The sequence below is a fragment of the Prionailurus viverrinus genome, chromosome F2 (genome assembly GCF_022837055.1).
Source record: "Prionailurus viverrinus isolate Anna chromosome F2, UM_Priviv_1.0, whole genome shotgun sequence".
Classification (NCBI taxonomy): Eukaryota; Metazoa; Chordata; class Mammalia; order Carnivora; family Felidae; genus Prionailurus; species Prionailurus viverrinus.
The window spans coordinates 18256592-18279092 of NC_062578.1; the positions used below are offsets into that span (position 1 = coordinate 18256592).

Consider the following 22501-nt stretch of genomic DNA (forward strand, 5'->3'; position numbering starts at 1 on the left):
CCATTAGGGGAGAAATTTAAGTCTCACATTAGTAGCATTTTAATAAGAATGGGAGAAGATAATCTGCCCTCTCAAAACTACTACTGCTATCTTCACCTTACTTCCTAAAAATAACCTAGAAAAACAGCTCTATGATGCAAAAGCATATTTAAAACCTGACTGTAGAGCTTTAATATATCATGCACATTCTTGTAGGTCCACATGTGCCCATAACTCATTTAATAGCTTCGTAGTATTCCATAGACCCATCTTGATTTGTGATTTTTCCAGTCATTCCCCTACTGGACTTTCAGTTCTTAGTTTTTTAAAAGAAAAATCACTATCAGTGCCATAATAAACATTGCAACACATGCTAATTTTGGACAGATGTTCTCTATGAATGGGATTGACCTGTGCAAGGGTATGAGGATCTTAACTCTTAGATTCTGCTAGATTGCTTTCCAAGGAGTTCGTAGCAATTTCACACTTCCATCAGCACTGTAGGAGTTCATTTCTCCCAAGCCTCACCAACATTGGTGAAACTTCAAAGGATTTAAAATGCTCAATCTGTTGTGTGAAAAAATGGCATTTCATTGCTTTAATTTGCAATTCTGTGTATGAAACACACCTTTTTGTGTATGTTGGCTCTTTGCATGTCCTTTTCTGTGAATGGCCCTCTAGAATATTCTTCTGCACACCATGTACAAAGGAAATTCCACATAGATTAAAGATCGAAACACAGCAAAGTCAGAAGAAAAAAATGCCAGAATATTCTTATCAGTGAGAAGAGATGCTTGACAGTTTAAACAAGATAAACCTAAATGCCACAAAAGAATTAAGGTAGGTTTGAATTTATAACCATTAAGATTGTTTAGTCTTTTGCCTTACAGGAAAAAAAGGAAATGATAGATTGCATCATATAATTTTTTTTTTTTTTTTACACTAAGTGATTAACATTCCTGATATAGAATTCTCTCAAAAACAAATACAGGCAAAAGGAAAAAATAAAAGGCAGTGATTTTTTTTTCCCCCCACCCTGACTCAGTCTGAGGATTCTAGTGTTTAAAATATAGGCAGAGTACATGTTTACATCAGATTGTTGAATAGGAGGTGGGTCTCCTATATGAGGTGCCCCCTCCTCCCATCTGTTCTCTGCCTACAGAGCCTCTTGGCACTTGGGTCTGATTTCCTCAGGTGGTGTGTGGTCTTTGGTAAGCTTCATACACCTACTAATCACATTGTGAGTTTCTTTTTGACATTTCCCTCCAGCCTTCCCCTTCAACTCTGCAGCCAACTCCCAGCAGCCCCACGGTCTCTTCAAGTCCATAATGAATATTCAGAAAATTCTGTACACGAAACAGCCCCACTGAGCACCATTCACAATTTCAGGTATACCCTACAATGGAAGGATCACATCCAGTTTTATAGTTTAGAAATTGAGTTTAGGAAAGGCACTTGTGGGGGCACCTGGGTGGCTTAGCCGGTTAAGCATCCAACTTCAGCTCAGGATATGATCTTGCAGTTGGTAATTTCGGGCCCCACATCGGGCTCTGTGCTGACAACTCAGAGTCTGGAGCCTGCCTTGGATTCTGGGTGTCCCTCTCCGCCCCTTCCCCCTCTCAAAAATAAACATTAAAAAAAGAAAAAAGGCACTTGCGTTGCTTTTATATACAGGATTTAAAGCACTTCCTTATATTCCAGTGTAGATGTGGAACACCTGAGAGTTTGCAAGTACTTTGTAAGGCCTAAGGTATTAGATAGCAGTCTTTGGACCAGAATCTTCTTTAAATCTACAGTTAAAAATAATCTGATCAGCGGGAGCATCAGAGACCCCTTGGCTCCTTATCCCTTACTTAGAGACAGCGCATCTCTTACCAACTACCTTCTGCTATAAAGCTACTTCAGTAAATCAGCATCATTCAAAGCCCTGCCTTGAATAACATCCTCAAAAAGACCTTTCTGCCTTATTAGTTCCCGCCTCCCCTGAATAAGTAGTACCCTAATATTTCTTTATATCACAGTTGTAATTAAGGTCTGCCACGTCAAGTGGAGTATAAACACAACGAAAGGACCACATTTTTTTGTGGGATGCTTAGCACAGTGCTAGGCTCATAGCAGATAATCAACAGACATACATTGAATAAGTGAAAGTCACAGTATCTTAGATCATGCCTCTTTGTTCACTCGTACATGGTCTAGCTCTTTTACGGGCTTCACAAGAATTGGGGCTTTGCCCACCTTATTCCTAGGCCTATGGATTCCTAACATCTGGAACAACTTGGGACATATAGGAGCTCATTGAGAATTTGATAAATATAGGTTCCAGTATTATGCTTTTGTTGGCAGACTTGAAAGTGGTGATCTCAAAATTCCATCATTTTTCAGAACTCCATGAATGGGCATGCTTACAATAGTTTCTACATATGGTACTCTCCCCTTATCTATGTTTTCAGTTACCTGCAACCAACTGGTCTGGAAGCAGATAATCCTGACAAATCCTCAAAAAGGTCAGTAGTGTTCATAGTGACTTCACAATGCCCAGGGTCATTGACCCCACTTCAAGTTATCTCAGAGGCAGTTGGTCTGTCACAAGGGTGATTACAGTACAGTGTTTAGAGAGGGACTGCATTCATCTTTTATTACATCTTTTATACACTGAAAGAAGTGTATGTATTACAATTCAGTTTATTTTCCACTTCCTATTGTACTTAATTTGGAAGCTTACCTTTATCATATTTATGTACAGGAAAATAGGTCTAGTATATGAAGGGTTCAGTATGATCTGCAGTTTCAGGGCTCCAATGAAGGTCTTGGAACATACTTCCACAGACAAGGTAGGTTACTGTGCTCAACTTAGCTACATGTCTTTAATACCACTACATTATAAAACATACACAGAAGTTAAAGGATGAGAAAGTGTTGATAGGTGTTAGACCATTTTTTTCTGTATGACAATTTGTTACCCAGAGTTACACTGCAATCAGTCACAACGTTAGCTGCAAAGCTAAGGTTTCCAATGTTCTTTAAGAAAACGCCTGGGTTTTAAAAGGCAGAAATCCCTTTAATCAAGGTTCTAGAATGCAGGAGTGAGAAGCAAAGAAAAATGATTTGCCAGGGATTGAAAAGTAGTTTTTATTCAGACGTTCTTTTTCTTCTAGTTTTTAGGTTGAGATTACTGGCAAGGGAGAGAATCAAACATCCATAAATCAGAGGAGGTCTACTCACAGCATGAGAAGCACAAAGTACTGAAAAGTCAAGTATGAATTAAGGATGAGGAATTTTGTCTGACAGTGGCATAGAAAAATTTATGCAAACTTCTCAATCCATGTCCTACAGTGACAAGATGAAATAGCCCCCAATCTTCTTTGGCAAATCAGAAGACATTCAACCTAGACTAGGTTCCAGTTATGATCATGGCAGCTTTAAAGAGAAACTGATGGCTAAGAAGACTACTAGCAAGTATTTTTCCTGAGTTTCTCAAGATATGAATGGGCTAGCTCAGTCTGGGGAAAATACATATAAGGAATAGACCTAAAAAGCATAATGGATTTTCCCTCCAGTCATTTCAAATGGGTTTTTCCTGACCCATTATGTTACCTTCTAAATGAAAACCTAAACACAAATTGAATCAGTGTGGTATGGAGACCACCAAATTTCTATTTGAAAGTCTACTTAGACGTACGATGCTGGTTGTTTCCGACATTATTCTAAACTGCAAAGTCTCAAGTCCTGCTCCTGTGTTTTCCAGTTTCCCCGGTGTCTGTGACACTCAGCAAGACAGCCGCTTTGGCCATTTAATGCTTCAAAACCCAACCATCTCATTTTTGCTCAGAACTTAAAAAATGAGCATGTCCGTTTTTCTTTTCAGTCATTAGTTTGGCACTGAGTGCTGTGTTATTAAGTGACTGACTTCTGGTTTTTATTTGTAATGTTTCTGGAACTGTCTTGGCATAACAGAAGCTGAAATCCTTACTATATTGTTGCGGGATGGGGAGATTTACACATGTTAAAGATTAGTTTTTTGCTGAATGTAAGTTGTTCGTACTTCATATAGAATTCATAAATATAGGAAGAAAAAAGTCACCTGTAACACTGTTACTTGGGTCATAACAATCACTTAATATTTTAGGGCATTTCCCCCCAGTTAACCAGATAAGAAATCCTCAACTTGACCTGTTAGAACAGTTCTATATCCTGTTTTCTCACCATTTCAAATTGTATCTTGAACCCTTATAATAGGCACATTCCATAATATGTACTGTAAGTAACCCTTTTCATATTGTTGAAAATAGATGTAGCTTCCTAGGTTTTGATGAAATTGGTGATAAACCTCTTTCCATACACTCTAAGTATTTGCTCACATTTCAGGTTATTCCCTTAGGAAAGCTTGTTAGAAAGGACACTACAGAGGATATATTAATGTTGAAAATAGCTTATGTTTATGTGTTAGGCTCGGTCCTAAACACTCCACATATAAATTTAATGTTAGTTCAGTCTTACAGATGAGGAAAATGAGGCACAGAGATTAGGTAACTCTCTAAGGTTACACAGTAAGTGGAAAAGCTGGGATGCTTAACCCCAGGCTAAGGATTGAGCTGGTGGCTCCTAAGCTTTATGCTGTATACTCTAGTCACTTAAATAGGATCTGAGCAGATCCTTGGACTTGGAAGGAATAGACCATTTAACTGAATCTCTGCATGTTACAGAAAGGCCCAGAAAAATTAAGTGACCAAGTAAGATAGCTAATAGATCTAGAATTTACATGTCAACTCCTCATACTGTAGTCCAGAACATGCTATTCTAAGCATGGTCCATGAACCACAGCATGGGCCCCACCTGGGAGCTTGTTAGGAATGCAGAATCTCAGGCCTTACCCCAGTCTTTCTGAAGCCAAGTCTGCATGTTAACAAGATCCCCTGGGGATTCGTCTGCTCAAGGTTTGAGAAGCTCTGGCAATACACTGTAAACTTGATGAATTCTTGGTATTTCAATGGAAAAACTGCATGTAAACCGCTAGTATTTCCACAGCAAGAAAAAAAAAGTTCTCAGTTAAAGCTTATACTAGGTTGAACCATATGAAATGGTTTCAGACGGATATTGGTACTTTCGTGTGGTTCAACTTCAGTGGGTAGAAAAGTAACAATAAAACTTACAGGTATTGGCAGTTTGTGTAGAGATCGAACTTAACAGGTTCTTCATTCCCAAAGAATAGGTTACTCGGGAAGAAAAAAAAGTGACAATTACAGTGCAAAGTGAGAAGTACTACTGAAGAGCATTCAGAGACCTCTGGAAAAAGTTAAGGGATATTCTGGAAAATACACACCAGGGAAGAAAACAATTACTTGCCTCTATTAAAGGCAAAAAAAAAAAAAAAAAAAAAAAAAAGGCAGGTACGCAAGCCTTAGTCAAAGGTTTAAATGGGCACCACTGTAAGCTTCTCAGCCTAATTAAAACCAATTGGTTAAGAATATAAGGTGCTCCACAAAGTTTGAGAGATACCAATTACCATTTGAAAAACTAAGGACTATGTTATCCTTCATAGTGATAGCAGGTAAGGAGAGTCTACACGTCTTACCACTTAGGGTACATGATTGTCATGGGCCCCACTTTTGTTTTTATTTTTTGAAGTTAACCGGTATTTTTAGGTGGGGCGAAATGAACTGATTTCCATTGTACTATGAGAATAATATTAGGAGTAATACTTAACGATGCAATGCATTTACCAGAATCTGAATAACCTATAAATAAGTGGCATGTGTTAAATATAAAAGCCTTTAAGTATTTTCAAGTCATTCTTTTTATTTATAGCAATCTTACTGTTACAGAAATGAGACTGGGCCATTATATTGGTTTTGTATCTTTACACTGGTTTAGAAATACTTGCGGGGGGGGGGGGGATTTGGTTGAATTGGTAATTCCATTTTAGCATTTAACTTTTTTTCCCCCTCATAAAGAGGCCTTTTCTAGAAAGAACCAACCTACCAGTTGCTGGGCCCATGGTACGCTATTCATCCTGTAGTTAGATGTTCTATAGAGAAGTTTCATTAAAGGACAAAAACAAATGCTTTTTCACATACACACACGCACGCAACAAAGGCCAAGATGATGGCAAGTCATTTGGCGGGTCAAGTTTTCTAGAGAAACCATTTTCACAGCTGGAAAGTAATTCTCCAACTTTGGGACCTTCTTACCATTTCTCAGTTGGTCCTCATCTCCTCCTTCCACAACTCCTTAGCTCAAGTCAGACTTTGACAGATACAAATCTTCAGAGAGACCAATTTCCTCAGTTTCTAGCTAGACATTCAGATTTTACTAAAACTTGAATACTGCCATGCGAAGCATGCTGAACTCCACTTAAGAAATGCTGTAAATTTGACTGTTGGTGGGAATGCAAATTGGTGCAGCCGCTCTGGAAAGCAGTGTGGAGGTTCCTCAGAAAATTAAAAATAGACCTACCCTATGACCCAGCAATAGCACTGCTAGGAATTTATTCAAGGGATACAGGAGTACTGATGCATAGGGCCACTTGTACCCCAATGTTCATAGCAGCACTCTCAACAATAGCCAAATTATGGAAAGAGCCTAAATGTCCATCAACTGATGAATGGATAAAAAAATTGTGGTTTATATACACAATGGAATTCTACGTGGCAATGAGAAAAAATGAAATATGGCCTTTTGTAGCAACGTGGATGGAACTGGAGAGTGTGAGGCTAAGTGAAATAAGCCATACAGAGAAAGACAGATACCATATGGTTTCACTCTTATGTGGATCCTGAGAAACTTAACAGGAACCCATGGGGGAGGAGAAGGAAAAAAAAAAAAAGAGGTTAGAGTGGGAGAGAGCCAAAGCATTAGAGACTGTTAAAAACTGAGAACCAACTGAGGGTGGATGGGGGGTGGGAGGGAGGGGAGGGTGGGTGATGGGTATTGAGGAGGGCACCTTTTGGGATGAGCACTGGGTGTTGTATGGAAACCAATTTGACAATAAATTTCATATATTAAAAAAAAGAAATGCTGTAGATTTGAGGACACTTTGAACCACATGGCACTCTATTTGATCAATTCTGTCTGTTCAAATTTTCATTGTTAGATTAACAAAAAAGTTTTTTTTAGTGTTTATTCACTTTTGAGACAGAGACACAGAGACACAGAGACACAGAGACACAGAGACACAGAGACACAGAGACACAGAGACACAGAGACACAGAGACACAGAGACACAGAGACACAGAGACACAGAGACACAGAGACACAGAGACACAGAGACACAGAGACACAGAGACACAGAGACACAGAGACACAGAGACACAGAGACACAGAGACACAGAGACACAGAGACACAGAGACACAGAGACACAGAGACACAGAGACACAGAGACACAGAGACACAGAGACACAGCATGAGCAGGAAAGGGGCAGAGAGAGAGGGAGACACAAAGTCTGAAGCAGGCTCCAGGCTCTGAGCTGTCAGCACAGAGCCCAATGCAGGGCTCGAACTCATGAACTGCAAGATCATGACCTGAGCCCAAGTCAGGCGCTCAACGGACTGAGCCACCCAGGCACCCCAATTGTTAGACTTATTTTAAAGGAAGCCTACCTGTATTCTCCAGGGTCATTTGGTTTTTGTGGTGCTTAGAATTTATATAGAGATCTGAATGGGGTAACAGTATAGGAACTGCAAACTTACATTCTTACTGCAGTTAGACAAAGAGGAGCTAAAAGGAAATACATGGACCATAAAATCGGAGATAAATTGGAAGGCCTTTGGTTCACAAAAATTATTCAAAGACTCAAGAGGTTAAACTCAACATGAATTGAGGACTTAGAAGTCCTGTGTAATTTTGAAGGAGTTCACAGGTTTTCCTTCGAGAATAAAATGACAAAATCAAGGATTACTTCTCTAAATTTGGTAAAATGGCAATGGCTAACAAGAGTTGACCAGCTGGTGCCCATTCTGGCAACTATACAGGAAATAGCAGCTTGGCCTCCGATCTCCCTAAAATTCAATGCTGTTCAAAACAAATTTTAAGAGGCTGAGAAGCAAAATATCTGTGACCGAAATTGGGTAACCATTTGAGTGATACCTGAAATGCATAGAACAGGGAGACAATGACAGGAGAGTGGGGAATATCCCACAAAGGTACATAGAAGTGGCAGCTCTCCAGATCCCCACATTCCCCCCCCCCCCCCGCAGCCCTGAGGGGGCAAATGGTTTCTATTTCTCACTACTGTCTTTATCATTATGAAATCTGGTCTGGCAGAACTGCCTGCAAATGTCAGCAGTTGAATTCCTAAATTTATTAGTTTCCTTCCTTGCCTGCCTTCCCCAATCCTTTCCTACCCCCTTCCATTCACCTAAACTTCTACTGAACATGCCAAATACTATTTAGAGACTGGTAGAATACAAAGGAAATCTAGCACCTTATTTTCAACTTGCTTGTACAACAATTTTCCTCCTTGAAAAAGAAAGATAGGACACCCACCAAAAGCTACTAATACCCAGCAGTCTGTTGGTGATTGCACTCAAGGACAGATCAAGTACTATGGGATCACTGAGGGGGAGCAATCACAGCTGATTGGTGGGATCAAGGAACCCCTGTCTGAGGAGGAGTGTTTGAACTGGCTCATGAAAGGCAGGCAGGCTCCAGAGGGAGGGAAAAGGAGGGATTACCCAGAATTGTGTGTCACAGAGACCAGGGCACAGAGGAAGAGGTGGAAGGGATTGTGAAAGGTTTTACAGTATAAAGAAAAAGGAAAGTTATTTGAAAGGGAAGGGCAGGGGAAAAAAAAAAAAAGAGTAACTACTACCATCAGTAGCTCAGTTACAGCCATGCCCACTTGGTGCTTGTTTTCCACTGGGGTTCTCAAACATTACGCTTACAATATGTTAAAGCCCATATTGCTAGATCCACCCCAGAAGTTTTGTTTTTGTTTTTGTTTTAATGTGGGGCAGATTCTGAAGCAGACTCCAGGCTCTGCTCGGTCAGCACAGAGCCTGAAGCAGAGCTTGAACCCATGAGCTGTGAGATCATGACCTGAGCGGAAGTCAGAAGCTTAACTGACTGAGCCACCCAGGTGCCCCCACCCCAGGAGTTTCCTCACGGGGAGTTGGGGGAGGGGATTAGTGGGTGACATGAAAATCTGCATTTCTAAGAAGTTCCCAGGTGATACTGATGCTGCTTGTCTGAGGACCAATGTCGAAGGATATAGGATAAGCAGGCTATTTGCCATTTCTATTTGCTATTTCCTCTGCCTGGAAATTTCGATATTCAGATATTCACATGGCTCCTGGGCTCCTTTTATTCTTTTCTCCTGACATTCTTTATCTCTGATCTACACTTTATCTTCATAATCTTTATCTTAACACTATGGTTTAATTTTTTGTCATCCAATTAGAATGTAAACCCAGGAGGGATTTATTCACTAGTGCCTAAAGCAGTGGTGTCATTCCCAGCACCTAAATTTGTGTTCTTAGGTTTTAAGATAGTACTGGGCACATATAGGCAGATAGTGTTGACTAGTATCAAACAAAACCCCTAGGAATAAATTTAGTCCAGGAGGTAAAACACCTGTCCTCTAAAAACTAACACTGAAGAAATAAAGACATATTCCATGCTCATGAATTGGAAAAATGTTGTTAAAAAGTGTCCATACTACTCAAAGCAATCTATGGATTCAGTGCAATCCTATCAACTTTTTTTTTTTTTTTTTTTTTTTTTAACAGAGCTAGAATACTAGAGTTTATATGGAACCACAGAAGACCCAAATAGCCAAAGCAATCTTGGGCAGGGAAGGGGGAAAGGGACACAAAACTGGAGATATCACAAGATCAGATTTCAAGATCTACTACAAAACTATAGTAGTCAAAAGCGTACAGTACTAGGGCAAAAATGGACAAGAGCAACACAACAGTAGAGAACGCAGAAATAAACCCACACTTACGTGGTCTACAAAGGAGGAAAGAATATACAATGGGAAAAAGATGGTCTCTTCAGCAAATGGTGCTGGGAAATCTGGTCAGCTATTTAACAAAGAATGAGACGGACCACTTCCACACACACACCCTCAAAAAATAGATTGAGGGCCTAAATGTGAGACCTGAAAACCATAAAAATCTTAGAAGAAAACCTAGGCAGTAATTTCTTTGATGTCAGCCTTAGCAGTATTTTTCTAGATCAGTCTCCTTAGACAAGGGAAACAAGAGCAAAAACTATTAGGACTACACCAAAATGAAATGCTTAGCACAGCAAAGGAAACCATCAAGATGAGAAGGCAACCTACTGAACGGGGGAAGAAACTTGCATGTGATCTCTCCCCATTATGTATTTTAGATAGTAACCCACTGAGAATACAACTCCACAGAATCCCAGGATAATCTGGGTCATCTTTAGAGATAAAGAAAAAGGAAATAGAGGGTTATTTGAAGGGGGAGGAGCAGAAAAAAAAAAAAAAGGTACTGGTACTATCAACAGCTCAGTTGCAACCATGCCCACTTGGTGCTGGTATTATCCCAGAATAATCTGATTAAAAATAGGCAGAGAATGTAGATATACAGTTCTCCAAAGATGACCTATAGGTAGCCAACAGACACATAAGACACTCAACATGACTAATCAGGGAAATGCAGATCAAAAGCCACATTGAGAGCTCACCCCACACTTATCAGGATGGCTAAAAATCAAAAAGATGTAACAAGTGTTGATGTGAATGTGGAGAAAAGGGAACCCTCATGTGCTATTGGTGGGAATGTACACTGGAACAGCTATGCACCATAGTTTTCAGAAACTATGGAGGGTTCTCAGAAAATAGAAATACCTTATGACCCAGTAATTCTTCTAGAGATCTACTTAAAGGAATATACTAAGGAGATAGATAGATGTACCCCTGTACTTATTACAACATTCACAATAGACCAGATAAGGAAACAACCCCATTGTGCATTAATAGATGAAGATGTGTGTACACACATACACACACACACACACACACACACAAAGAATACTTGTCAAAAGAATGGAGGAAATCCTGCCATTCACAACAACATGGATGGCCCTAAAGGTTATTATGCTAAGTGAAAGAAGTTAGAGGGAAAAAAAAAAACTGATTTCACTTATGCGTTGGAATCTAAAAAACAGAACAGAAACAGATTCAGATACCAAGGACACACTGATGGCCAGAGGGGAGAGGGGTGGGGGATGGGCATGATGAGTGAAAGGGCAAGGCTTCTGGAGGCTTCTGGTATGGAATAAAGAAGTCACTGGGATGACGCGCACAGCATAAGGAAATAGTTCATGATATTTTAACAGCATTGTACAGCGACAGATGGTAGCTACACTTGCTCTGAAGAGCAGAGCTTAAGGTGTCAACTTGCCAAATCACGATGTTGTACACCTGAAGTTAATGGCACTGTCAACTATACTTTGAAAAAACAGTGTTGACTGAATAACAGAAATGGTCTTGAAAGAGGTGGGACAAGGACCTATGTGGTTTGAGTTAGAGAGGATGGAAGCTGAGAGAACTCAGGCTGTACACCACATCACCTCCATCTCATCAGTAATGCTATGCATCTTTGCTTTTATTAGCAAAAGATTTGGGGTCTGGGATGGGAGGAAGTGAGGTGGAATAAGGGCTTGAATTAACTGGGGAGGTTTTACAAGAACGATTATGAAGGCAAATTAAGTTCTGAGGGGATGAACACCCTCATTTTAGGCAAAGGAAGCCAGGCAGGCTGTATTTCTCTCTGAAACACAGTAGTTTTTCCATCCAATGGTCTATTAAGATGATTTTCTACTTGTCATTTGCAGTCATTCCCCTTTTACTGACACACAGAGACCTGAAAATTCACACGGGGGAGTCCAGTTCCCCGTGTCCTGCTTTTCTGTCCTGTAAGTCAAGGGCATAGAATAAATTTTTTCAGCAAGTTTCTTACTCCAAACATCTTGCTACACAGGCTTGTCCCAAATGCCTCTAAACTTCCATATGTTTAGTAATTTTGATGCCAAGTAAATTGCAATCACATCATCCACACGTACCTTCCATGGAAAAAAGGATTGATATGGTTAGGGTCTTATTACAGCCTATCATACTACAAACTGTCTTCATTACATTCACAAAAATCTCAAGTGGGAACTTAGACATTTAGAGGATTCATGAATTAGATAAGAAAATCTAGAAGGTAGATAGGGGATGTGAAAACATGGCAAATGAGGTCACAAGTACAAGTGGTCACAGGTGAAGTACAAAAATAAGCATCTGCTGAGGAAACTTCTATGGTACCACACATTCTATCATTTAGCAGTTGGCAATAGAAGGCTGAAGTGCCTTCTATAAAAATAGAAAAGCCACCTGGGTGGCTCAGTTGCTTAAGCATCTGACTCACAGTTTCACTCAAGTTATGATATCGCAGTTTTGAGAGTTTGAGCCCCACGTTGGGCTCTGTGCTTATAGCGCAGAGCCTGCTTAGGATTCTCTCCTCCCTCTCTGTCCTTCCCCCACTCACACAGTCTGGGTCTTTAGAAAGATAAACTTGAAACAAACAAAAAATACAATGTGTATGTTAAAGGTCCAGAAAGAGTAGGAAGAGGGTGGTCCACCTGATAGTCACATTTTCATGATCCATTCACATCATTGGACTAAAATCTCAGCCCTCAAGAAACAGACCCTGCTGCTCACTCTACTTTGAATACTTCTAACCCTCCTTGGGGATAAGGAATAAGGCATCATTGGTATCGCTGGTACTTGCTAAGCATAGTGGGAGGAGGAAGGATGGAAGGACTGAAACGATGGAAGAGGACCTCTAATCCTTAGGTAACTGACAGGAAGAGGGAGAAAGGAGCCCCATTGTTTGGCTAAGAGGACACAGACATTCTCACAGATCTTTCAGTCCCAAGAAGATGAATCAATTTTATAACTGGTTACCTACATGAGAGCCTTTCCAACTAGTATTAGACAATTTACTTAATGCCCTAGGTTATATCCCAATTTACAAAGTACTTCATTTTGTAAAATGTTAACAGGACACTGGGTAAAGGGTGTATGGGAATGCTCTGCACTATAAAATTTAAATTTAAAAAACAAAACAATCTTTCATCAGGTCATTTAAATCTCTATAGGACCAGGACTTTAAAAAAAAAAAAAGGAAAGAAGCCAGCTAACCCTGTGTAGAGGAGACCCAACTCCATTTCTTATGTATAGTGTTTCTCTTCTCATTCCTACCACCTGACATAGAACATGGACATACTCCCCTACCTTTAGTAAAAGCAGGAACAAAACCCGTTCCACTAGTTCTCAGCTCTCTACTCCCACTTCCCACTTCATGGATATGCTTCTTGAAATTACAGTCTACACTCCCTGATTCTCACATACCATTTGTTCCTCAACTTATCATGCTCTGGATTTCCCTCACCATTCATTCCACCAAGAGCACCTCTAAGGAGAACACGATTTGAGGTCTTTAATGGCAAAGCCAATGGATACCACTTTGCTGTATTTAATGTGACTGGCCTCACATTTCTAGAATATTTCCCTGGGTTTCTTTATTGGCCTATTTTGTTTCTCTGACTGGCTGTCCCACCCCTCAACCCCACTATCCGGTTCCACCTTGGTTTTGGCACTTTGTTCTTCATGTAATGAGTGCTTCCTAGATGTTCCATTATACACTTGTGGTTAAGAAATTATATTTATACATAAGTTACTGGCATATATTCCACAGCCTAGAGAGCTCTTGAGCTTCAGAGCCATCTATTCAGTTGGGCACTTTATAGTTACCTCAAACTACAGAGCTGAAGTACTTACCTTCTCTGCAAAGAGCTCAGTTCTGTTACTCAATCCTAAAGGATCATTCTACACTATTTCTGCTTATCTCCTTTAGTTACCCAATTGTGAAAACTATGTAATTATTTAATTGGTTCCCTCCTTTCCTTTTGATTATTACTGCCAGAAGCCAGGCTCTGCCACGTATTGCTGTGGTCACTATGATATCCATTGTTTTGGCTCCAAATCTTTAGCTTTCAAGTCTTCCCTTCTCAATGATGGCAGAGGGAGCTTTCTTCAGGAGGAAGAAAAAAAGTCCTGTAAGTTTCCTTTGTAAAATTCTTGATTAGCACCCTGTCATCTTTGGGAGAAACCAGAACTCCATATTACGGGACATAAAGGGTTTCATGACCTTGAAGGCTTACCTCACCTCTCCTCACTCCCAGAGGAATGGCTTTTGGTCATACTTAATTACTCTGATTTTCTAGACTTGGACTGAATGCTCACCTGTAGTTCTTTGCACAGGAAATCTATTCTCAGTGCCTCGAAAGCCTTAACCTAATTTCTATTTGTTCTTTATGACTGAGAGGAGAGCCAGGTCCTTGGACTCCCAATCATTCAAAAGAAAAATGTAAAGTATCTTGCACATTTAATAATTCACTTTGATTCCAGATTCTTATCTTTTAACAACTCCTCTCACAGCCAAAGAGCCTTTTTGACTTTCTCCACTCTTTGTCCTAGATTAAGTGACCCTCTCCTGTACTTGGGCAGCACAGAGTTTTGTCTGTGGGCACAGTGATGCCAGAGTTGAATTGTTTACTTGCCCAAGTTACTCATTACGCCATGCACATGAACTGCTCTTTTATCTGTAGTCCCAGATGAGCAGAGGGCCAGATACACTGCAAATATTTATTGAAATGAAATGAAATCCTCCCTCATTAAGCACTTCTCGGCCTTGCCAAATCCCTTTACTTCATCCTCAATAACCCTAGGGAATAGGGAAGACTAAGATTTCTGGATTCACCAAACTGTTTAACAGTTAGGAATGCTACAAGTCCCGCCCAGCTCTGCAAATCTTATTTTGAAGCTGGGCTTCTTCACATATTCAGTAAGGGGACTGAGCTCTTATTTTGTGGTCTCTTTCAGTTCTGACACAGACTTCAAAACCATTTACAGAATAAAAATGCACATTTTGAATCCACGTTAAGTACAGAATTATAGAAGCCCATCTGGATACACTACTTTAGAAGAACCAAGTAGAAGGGAAAATGGGTTGGTAGTTATTAAATATCAGGGTGACCATGGAGAGATGCTGATTTCCTAGTGTGTTCTCCTCAACACCCCCCTTTCTCCATCTCCAGCCATTATTTCATAGTCTTCTAGGCAGCCAAAGCCCTCTAATCAACTGTGGCCAGTAGGGAGGGATATTAAAGACTGTGGTCTTAAAGGAGAGTGACCAACCCTTTCTATGGGCCTGCTGGCTGGACTGCAAGAGCTAGAAGATTCACTGAATCACACTTGGGAGTGTTGAGCATGGCAGAGAGACAGGACAGAGAGCCTAGTTCTCTGGTACCACCAACTATACCCACATGAATTTCTACAGAAGAACCTTCTTGTTTAAACCATCGATATTTGGGGTTATAGAAAAAGAAACCTACAACTCAACAGTATCCTCAATAACATTTTATGATTTTCAAAGTACATGGAGAAAAACAGTAATTTTGCTGAAGACAGCCACTTAGAAGTTTGCTTGAACTTTTAGTAAAATCATTTATGAAATTTACTACCCAGAACTACCTGAAAACTTCATAGTTTACATTCTACTTTATCCTAAGAAACTGATGCCCAGAGGCAAATTGGGCAGGGATGTTTGGCAATGCAAATTCTAATCCTATAAACCAGTTATCTGAGTGCTCATAATGAACATAAGTCACAAGACGTTTTCTGATCAGCAGTTCCATTTACACAGGCAAAAAATTTAATGCTTTATGTAGCTTTTACAATATAGACTGAAGTTCTGAAATAGTAACCTCCTTCCTTGCTTTTCAGGGAGTGGAAGTGATTATGCTTAATGGTATTACCCAGAATGTATCTGGGTGCCATACAATAAAGGCTCCATTATCAGATTGGGCTCCAAGGAGAAAGTGGTCCAGAAGCACATAAAACACTTCTCTTTCTACTAGCTCAGTGACAGAGGGAATGCAGATCCCAGACAGGCAGTACTCCATGGGGAGCTCAGGTCAGAGGAATAGAGACCTGCAGCATTGCAAGCAAAGCAAGAGGCCTCAACACACAGAAGAGACTGCAGGGAATAAAGCTTTGGGTATAAACAGCTGATAACCAGCACCTACAAGTTGCACTTTGATCTAATGCAGAAGGAAAACTAGTTATTCTCCCGTTTATAAGGGCCAAGAACTCAAAGGAACTTCCAGAGAATACTGAAGACCTATTTTATTGGCCACCTGCTGACTTGTGAAGAATAGGTTCAAAACCAGCCTTAAAACCCACTGTACATCCCTAATTCCTAATGCCCCAAATCTGTATCACACACATTTCAATCTATCATTCATGATCTGAGATGGCTCATTCTTGCTTTAGGCCCGCATGATGAATGGAGCCTACCTGTTTTAAGGATGAAGCAATGCTGAAGCTATTTCTCTGACCTGATATACAGGAGTCTTGAGGCTGAGGAAGAGGGAAATCAAGACAAGAGGACCAGAGAGTCTGACACAGAGGCCTTGAAGGCCAGGCAAAGGATTCTAGATTTGATGTAGTTGGCAACAGGGAGCCACAGTAGATCTTGGACCAAGAGAGGAACACAGTCTTATTTTAGGAAGATCACCAGTGTGATAATGGACTAGATAAAGGTAGATCAGGAGAAAACTACCTTAATCTAGGCTGAGATAAGGAAATCCTGAACACAACTGGTAGCTGTTGCAAAGGAGAGGCAAGGACAAGTAGGATACTTTTTATAGGAATAGAAGGAGCTAAATTTGCTCTCTGAATAGTTGAGGACGTGAAGTAAAGCTCATTAAAAAGGCAAATATAGTGAATGAGAAGGCTGAACCCATGATTTACCATCCAAATAAGGACCCTGCTCAGACTGAAATGGGGCATTGCCAATTACCAGGCCAGAACAGATTGCCAGTCTTGGGCAAATCATGATTTCTGACCATCCTACCTGAAAAGAGCTTTAACTGCCAACATAGAGGAGGACTCAGATTCACCCAATTTGATCTCCAACTCTAGCCCCAAGTTTCTGGAAGTTAAGGACATTAAAATGAAGCCACCATCCAGGGATAAGAATAAAAAGCTGCTGTTGAGACACATAGGGGAATAACCAGAGAGGTAAGGTGGAAAATACAAGGCCTCTGAAATTCAATCTATGCTACTGAGTCACTGGATTTCTCAGTTATCTTTTCAATAGGTCACATCCCAATTGGGAACCTCCTTGCTTATAGCATTTCAAGGACCAAATGGCTTTAAAACAACCACTACCACCCCTTTATTTCCTTCAAGTCTTCAATCTCCAGATCCTATGTCCATGAAGGACTAGTGAAGTTGACAAGTTACTAGGGTGGGGGGTGGCAGTGGGGACAACAGGGTTGGGGCTGGGTGTGTGGGTATAGCATGGACCCTAACCAGAATGCACCAGCTGGCTAGTGGGCTGGAACCAGTCCTGCACACATGTACCTATGGTCATGGGAAAGATACTTAGTCCTTGAAGCTGCTCCCCTAAGAGGGGAAATAGCCACACAGAGACAGGGGTCTTCAAAATGGGCAGGGCAGAATGAGGAAGGAGTGTGTGAGGTCTTGGCAGGCAGATCAATACCAGTGGGTTCAAGATTTTGGCAGCAGGACATATGCTCTCTCCTCCCCAGCTGAGCTATAGCAGGGCTGGGGGACCAGAAATAGGCAAGGCCTGGAAGAGATTTCTATTCCTCCCTTCTCGGTTCAGAGATTACTTCAATACTTATAGTCTGATCATCCTATACAACATTTATACATTGTCTACTAAGGTGGTATGTGGGGCTACTTTCTTTACTAAACTGAAGACCATCAGCATGGACTCTGTTGGTCACGGTTCTTGGCACAGGGTATTACTTGAATGAAGGCACACATCCATGGCTACTTTGTGCTTTGAAGTGACCTTCATCTTCCATTTCCTATCCCTTATTAGAAAAGCAGGTAGACATCAGTGACTCCTCACCCTACATAAGAACCACAACTAAACCTTCAGTTTTATCTACATAATCCACACCTTATCCTGAAACTAGCAGTTCCCCAAACAAGGTTAAACCTTCAGTTTTCCTTAAGAGCAGTTCTTTCCCTCTCCCTCCCCCCCTCCCCCGTATCTGGACAGGGGATAGTGTGAAATAGAGCTTGTCAGGTCACACCCAGCTGGGTTAGAATCAGATCTCTGCTCGTATAGTGACTTTGGGTTAGTTAGCTCTGAACTTGGGTTTTACCCTGTCTGTACCTCATTTAGCTTATCTGGAAAACAGGGATACCCAGAATTACATGAGGTTGTTCAGAGATTTTTAAGACAGTTGATATCAAGTATTGGGAAGTATTAGCTACTTTATCATCCTGTTAACTTAGTGTCAAGAACCATACCATAACCTCCTATTGCATTCAATCCTCACAATTTGAGGAAGGTTCTCGGATTATCTCCATTATCCCAGATAAGGAAATGCAGGGTCAGAGAGGTTAAGGAGATTGCCCCCAGGTAACAGAGCTACTAACGGTGGCAAAGCAGAAATGGAAACCCAGACAGTTGAACTTCTGGACTTTCAAACGTTATGCTCACTAACTGGCACGAAGAAGATACTGTAGTTCTTAAAATCATACCCACTTTGATTTTACACCATTTCCAGAATTTGTTACATGGCCTTAGAGTATACACACACACATGAGCACAGATTTCAGGTGATGCAGAAGATCCTTGTTTTTTTGCTTCAAATATAATCAGAACCATTAAGTCTGCTTCCAGGAATTCATGGCAAGGAAAAAAAAGATCAGTGTTGCTTGTGTAGGAATCCCACTGACTGGTGTTAAACAGAAATGTTGGACTATGGATTTGTAATCCCTGAAGCCTTCTGACAGTATCCATCAATACCATTTGAAATTTTTGTGTACTTGGCTTCATTTTTCTATTTTTAAGATTTCTCTTGTAAATATGTAATACAGCTAAGAAGGTATTAACTTTTGTCAAGTTTTCCTGGTCTAATTCCTCCCCCACCCCCAGGTGATTCAATTTGCCACTTACTAAGCATTATACAATTGGCATTACACAACTGTTAATAGTTTATGTAGAAAGAGGACTGAGCTCATTAGCTGCACTCAGGAAGCATGCTGGTCTGCCTGGAGTGTTCTGTTTTATTCAGGTAGTGAGTCCCACAAATGATAATTGCTTATTAGACTCAACCAAGACATACAAAAATGATTTACTAACATTCAAGAAATAGGGTTGCTCCAGGGGTGCCTAGGTAGCACAGTTAAGCATCCGACTCTTGATCTCAGCTCGTCATGATCTCACGATTTGGGAGTCTGAGCCCCTCATAGGGGCTTAACTATTGCACCAGGTCATCCATCAGGTTTTTAGTGTTAAAAAAAAAAAAAAAAAAGTATTGAGAGAGGGAGGGAGAATCCAAGCAGGACTCGAGGCTCAATTTCATGATGGTGAGACCCTGACTGGAGCCAAGGTCAAGAGACGCTTAACAGACTGGCCACCCAGATGCACCCTCATCAGGTTTTTATTTGCGGAAGAGCTAGACTTGCACAAAGTAGTTCCTGAGTAAATAAAGCAAAATAATCCCAAACCAAAGTGGCATTTCTATCTTTGGTAAGGAGAGAATGAGAATAAAGCAAAGTTAAAACCCATTTTTGATGGAAGTGTTCTGAGACACTCCTGGTTTTACAGCAACTCTAGGCTTCCACAGTGATGGACAAGGCTACTTTCAGTTTTGAGTGTTTCAGCTTTTTCCTCCAACTTTCAGACATTTGGTAATTTATACATTTGGGACTAACTTACATAGCAGCCAAAGGGAAAACGGCAATTGAGGCTTTCGCTGCAGAACAGACAAGGTAGTTCAGCTTCCTCCAGAAAGGTTCCAGTAGTAGCAAACCCTAAAGCCAAATCTCCACTATTGGCCTGGTTTCCTCTAAGCGGCACTTAGGGAAGTGCACACACCTGCTCAGCTGAAGCAGGTCCGGGAACTTGGTCAACACCACATAACTGAGATAATGAAGAACAGGGCCACAGCTGAATGGAGGAGCAATCCTAGGTCACACGAGCCCCGAAATAGATTATCACCTGGTCTGACGCCAGCCAGGAGAGTCGGTAAATTCTACAGCCGGGCCTGCGCCACCAGTCATTAAACATGGTTCCCTTGCCCAGATCTCCAAGGGCAAGGACATTACAGAATGTAAAGCCTGTACCATGTGTCTAGGAGTCTGGAAAGCAGCCTTCGGATGTTCATGCCTTTCTGTGCCTCCCGGGAACACCCTGGTGTAAAAACTGGGGATTGAGTTATCTATAGCCCTTATCTCAGCCAATGCCTCCACCCCCAGCCTGCACCCCCTAAAATGGAGGACAGCTTTTCTGAAGTTTCCTCTGCAAGCACTGTATTCAGGAGACACAGTGAAGGCAGTGCTTAGATTCTTTGAGCAAGGGAAACATTTGCTTTCTCAGGGTCATACTTCTGAACTCTTCTTTACACCATTCCTGTTAAAAACAACTTTGCCTTAAGATCCCAGGCACTACCTGGTCCTAGTCCGCATCTAGGTGAAAAACTTTCCTCAACTGGTAGTTCTTGAAGGATTGGGTCAAAAGATCCAAGACCTGGTTTTCCTCCTCTGTAAAACGCAATTGAACTAGATGAGCCATCGAAGGTTCATTCCTGCTTTAAAAATGCAGCAATGCCCTAACTTCCAGATTCAAAGAACCACCCCCCTGCAAACAGGAGCAAAGCGCTTGCCGTATATTCCACAGCAAGCCTTCAGAATAAGGTGCATAGTCACACTGCTTTATACGCAGCCCTGGGCCTCCTTATGAGAGGCAAACATGAAGTACCCTAACCTGTGTGGGGGTGGGGAGGTACCTCATTGTTTTCCCCGTTTAAGTTCCTCCCTTGAGAAAAATACGATAGCTTCACAATTGGCTACTTTTATTCTGCTTATTTTGAGGTGGCTCATTTGCATTGTTCAGATTTGAAGATCTAGTAACTACTCCGTAGGTTAGCAAGTACTCACACACCCTCACACACCGTTCTCAATCACTGTGGAGTTTCAACCACTCCTGTGTACAATTCTGAAGGAGAAGTCTTCATTTTCAGGTCATAGTTCACATGGAACAACAGCATCCTTCCTACGGAGCATCAACCAAGGCAAACACCACAAATACTGGCCGTGGCTCCTCCAAGGACAGAATCTCATTCAACTGCGGGCCACAGGCTGGCACACTATAAGAAGTATGAAAAGCTACAATTGGGACCATCACATTCTCTCAGTGAGCTAAACCCAAGAGCTGCACGCACATCTTACTTTAGGTGACCAGGAAAGTGTACAGATTCACAGAGACCACAGACGTGGGGGGAAAAGTGAGGCATGTTCAGGAGCAAATCAGCCCCCTCCTCCAACTAAAAGCCATATAGGGAATGAAAGTCGCTCCACTCACCCAGCGTAGCGGTTGCTATAAAGGTGGCTGTGCCCTGGTTGCAAAATCTTCAAAAAGAGCAGGGAGAGAGGCAGAAAAGCAGCTGTCCGGCTCCTAGGCTTCCGGAGGAACGTCATGGTGTTACAAGGAGAGGAGCTGAAAGTTACTTACAGCAGTCACCCGAGGCTGGAGGGAGCTCACAGTGCCGCGCCCCCCCCCCCCCCCCCACCATGGGCAAATGCTCTCTGGGAGGGGGTGGGGAGAGAGAGCTAAGAGTAAAATGTGACACTTCTTTCCAGCCACAGGGGGGGAAAAAGTCTAAGCAGCCGAGGAAGGGAAGTTGCTATTAAGACTTGGTCTTGGGACGAGAAACAGCAGCACGCACTGCCCAGCCCAGCAGCTGAGCCTGATCCTCAGTCAGGCTCCCCTAGAAGGGGCTGGGCCTCCCCTGTGCTGACTCATGGCTGGGGTTCCCTGGGTGCTGCATCCTTTGAGTAACTCCTCTCGGGTTTTTTATTTGTCTCTTGCTTGACAGCTTTAGGCCCCTCACTTTTCTTGGACTTTTCCCTTTCTATTCCCTTCCACAGAGCAGGACCCTCCTCTGAATGCAAATGACTTGCCCGAGGATGAGTTAAACACGTAAGCATACGTAGAACATTCCAAGCTTAAGGTTTTGATCTACCATAACAAATTTCTACATGGATTCCACATACTGAAGTGCCTGGTGAATAGCCCTAACGAGTTCGTGCCCAAGGGTAAGTCCAGCCCCTGAACCTGAGCAGACAGCCTGCTCCCGGCTCCTACCTGTACGAAGGGGCAGCCGCTTCGCTGAGCTTCACGAAGCTCTTCCTACCCACTCCCCGTCAGCAGCACCCAGACCCACTGCGATTTCAGAGGTTCTTATAGGGAACAGGAGGCTTCCACGTGCTTTACTACCTTCTCTCACATTTGGAATCATTTAGGAAGCCAGACCATTTAAGTCAGAACTCCTGGGGGGTGGGATCAGTAATTTAAAAGCCTCCTCAGGTGATTGCAGTGTTCAACCACCACGCTGGTCTAGAGCAGAGCTTCTCAAACTTTAACAGGCATAGAAATCAAATCACCTGTGGA

General features: G+C 41.7%; 1 protein-coding gene across 3 annotated transcripts in view; it reads right to left on the reverse strand.

Annotated features, from left to right (window-relative positions):
- CPA6 (carboxypeptidase A6) overlaps positions 1 to 21771 on the reverse strand; it is a 311598-nt gene extending 289827 nt beyond the window's left edge. For 2 of the 3 annotated variants that reach the window (XM_047841702.1, XM_047841701.1), the window contains exon 1: positions 21413 to 21431. Coding sequence is in view for 1 of the 3 variants with exons in the window: in XM_047841700.1 (XP_047697656.1) it covers positions 21413 to 21528 (116 nt within the window). In the remaining 2 variants the exon portion in view is untranslated. Of the gene's footprint in view, positions 1 to 21412 lie in introns of all 3 variants that reach the window. The other variant, XM_047841700.1, reaches the window with a different exon arrangement.
- Between the last annotated feature and the right edge of the window lie 730 nt (positions 21772 to 22501).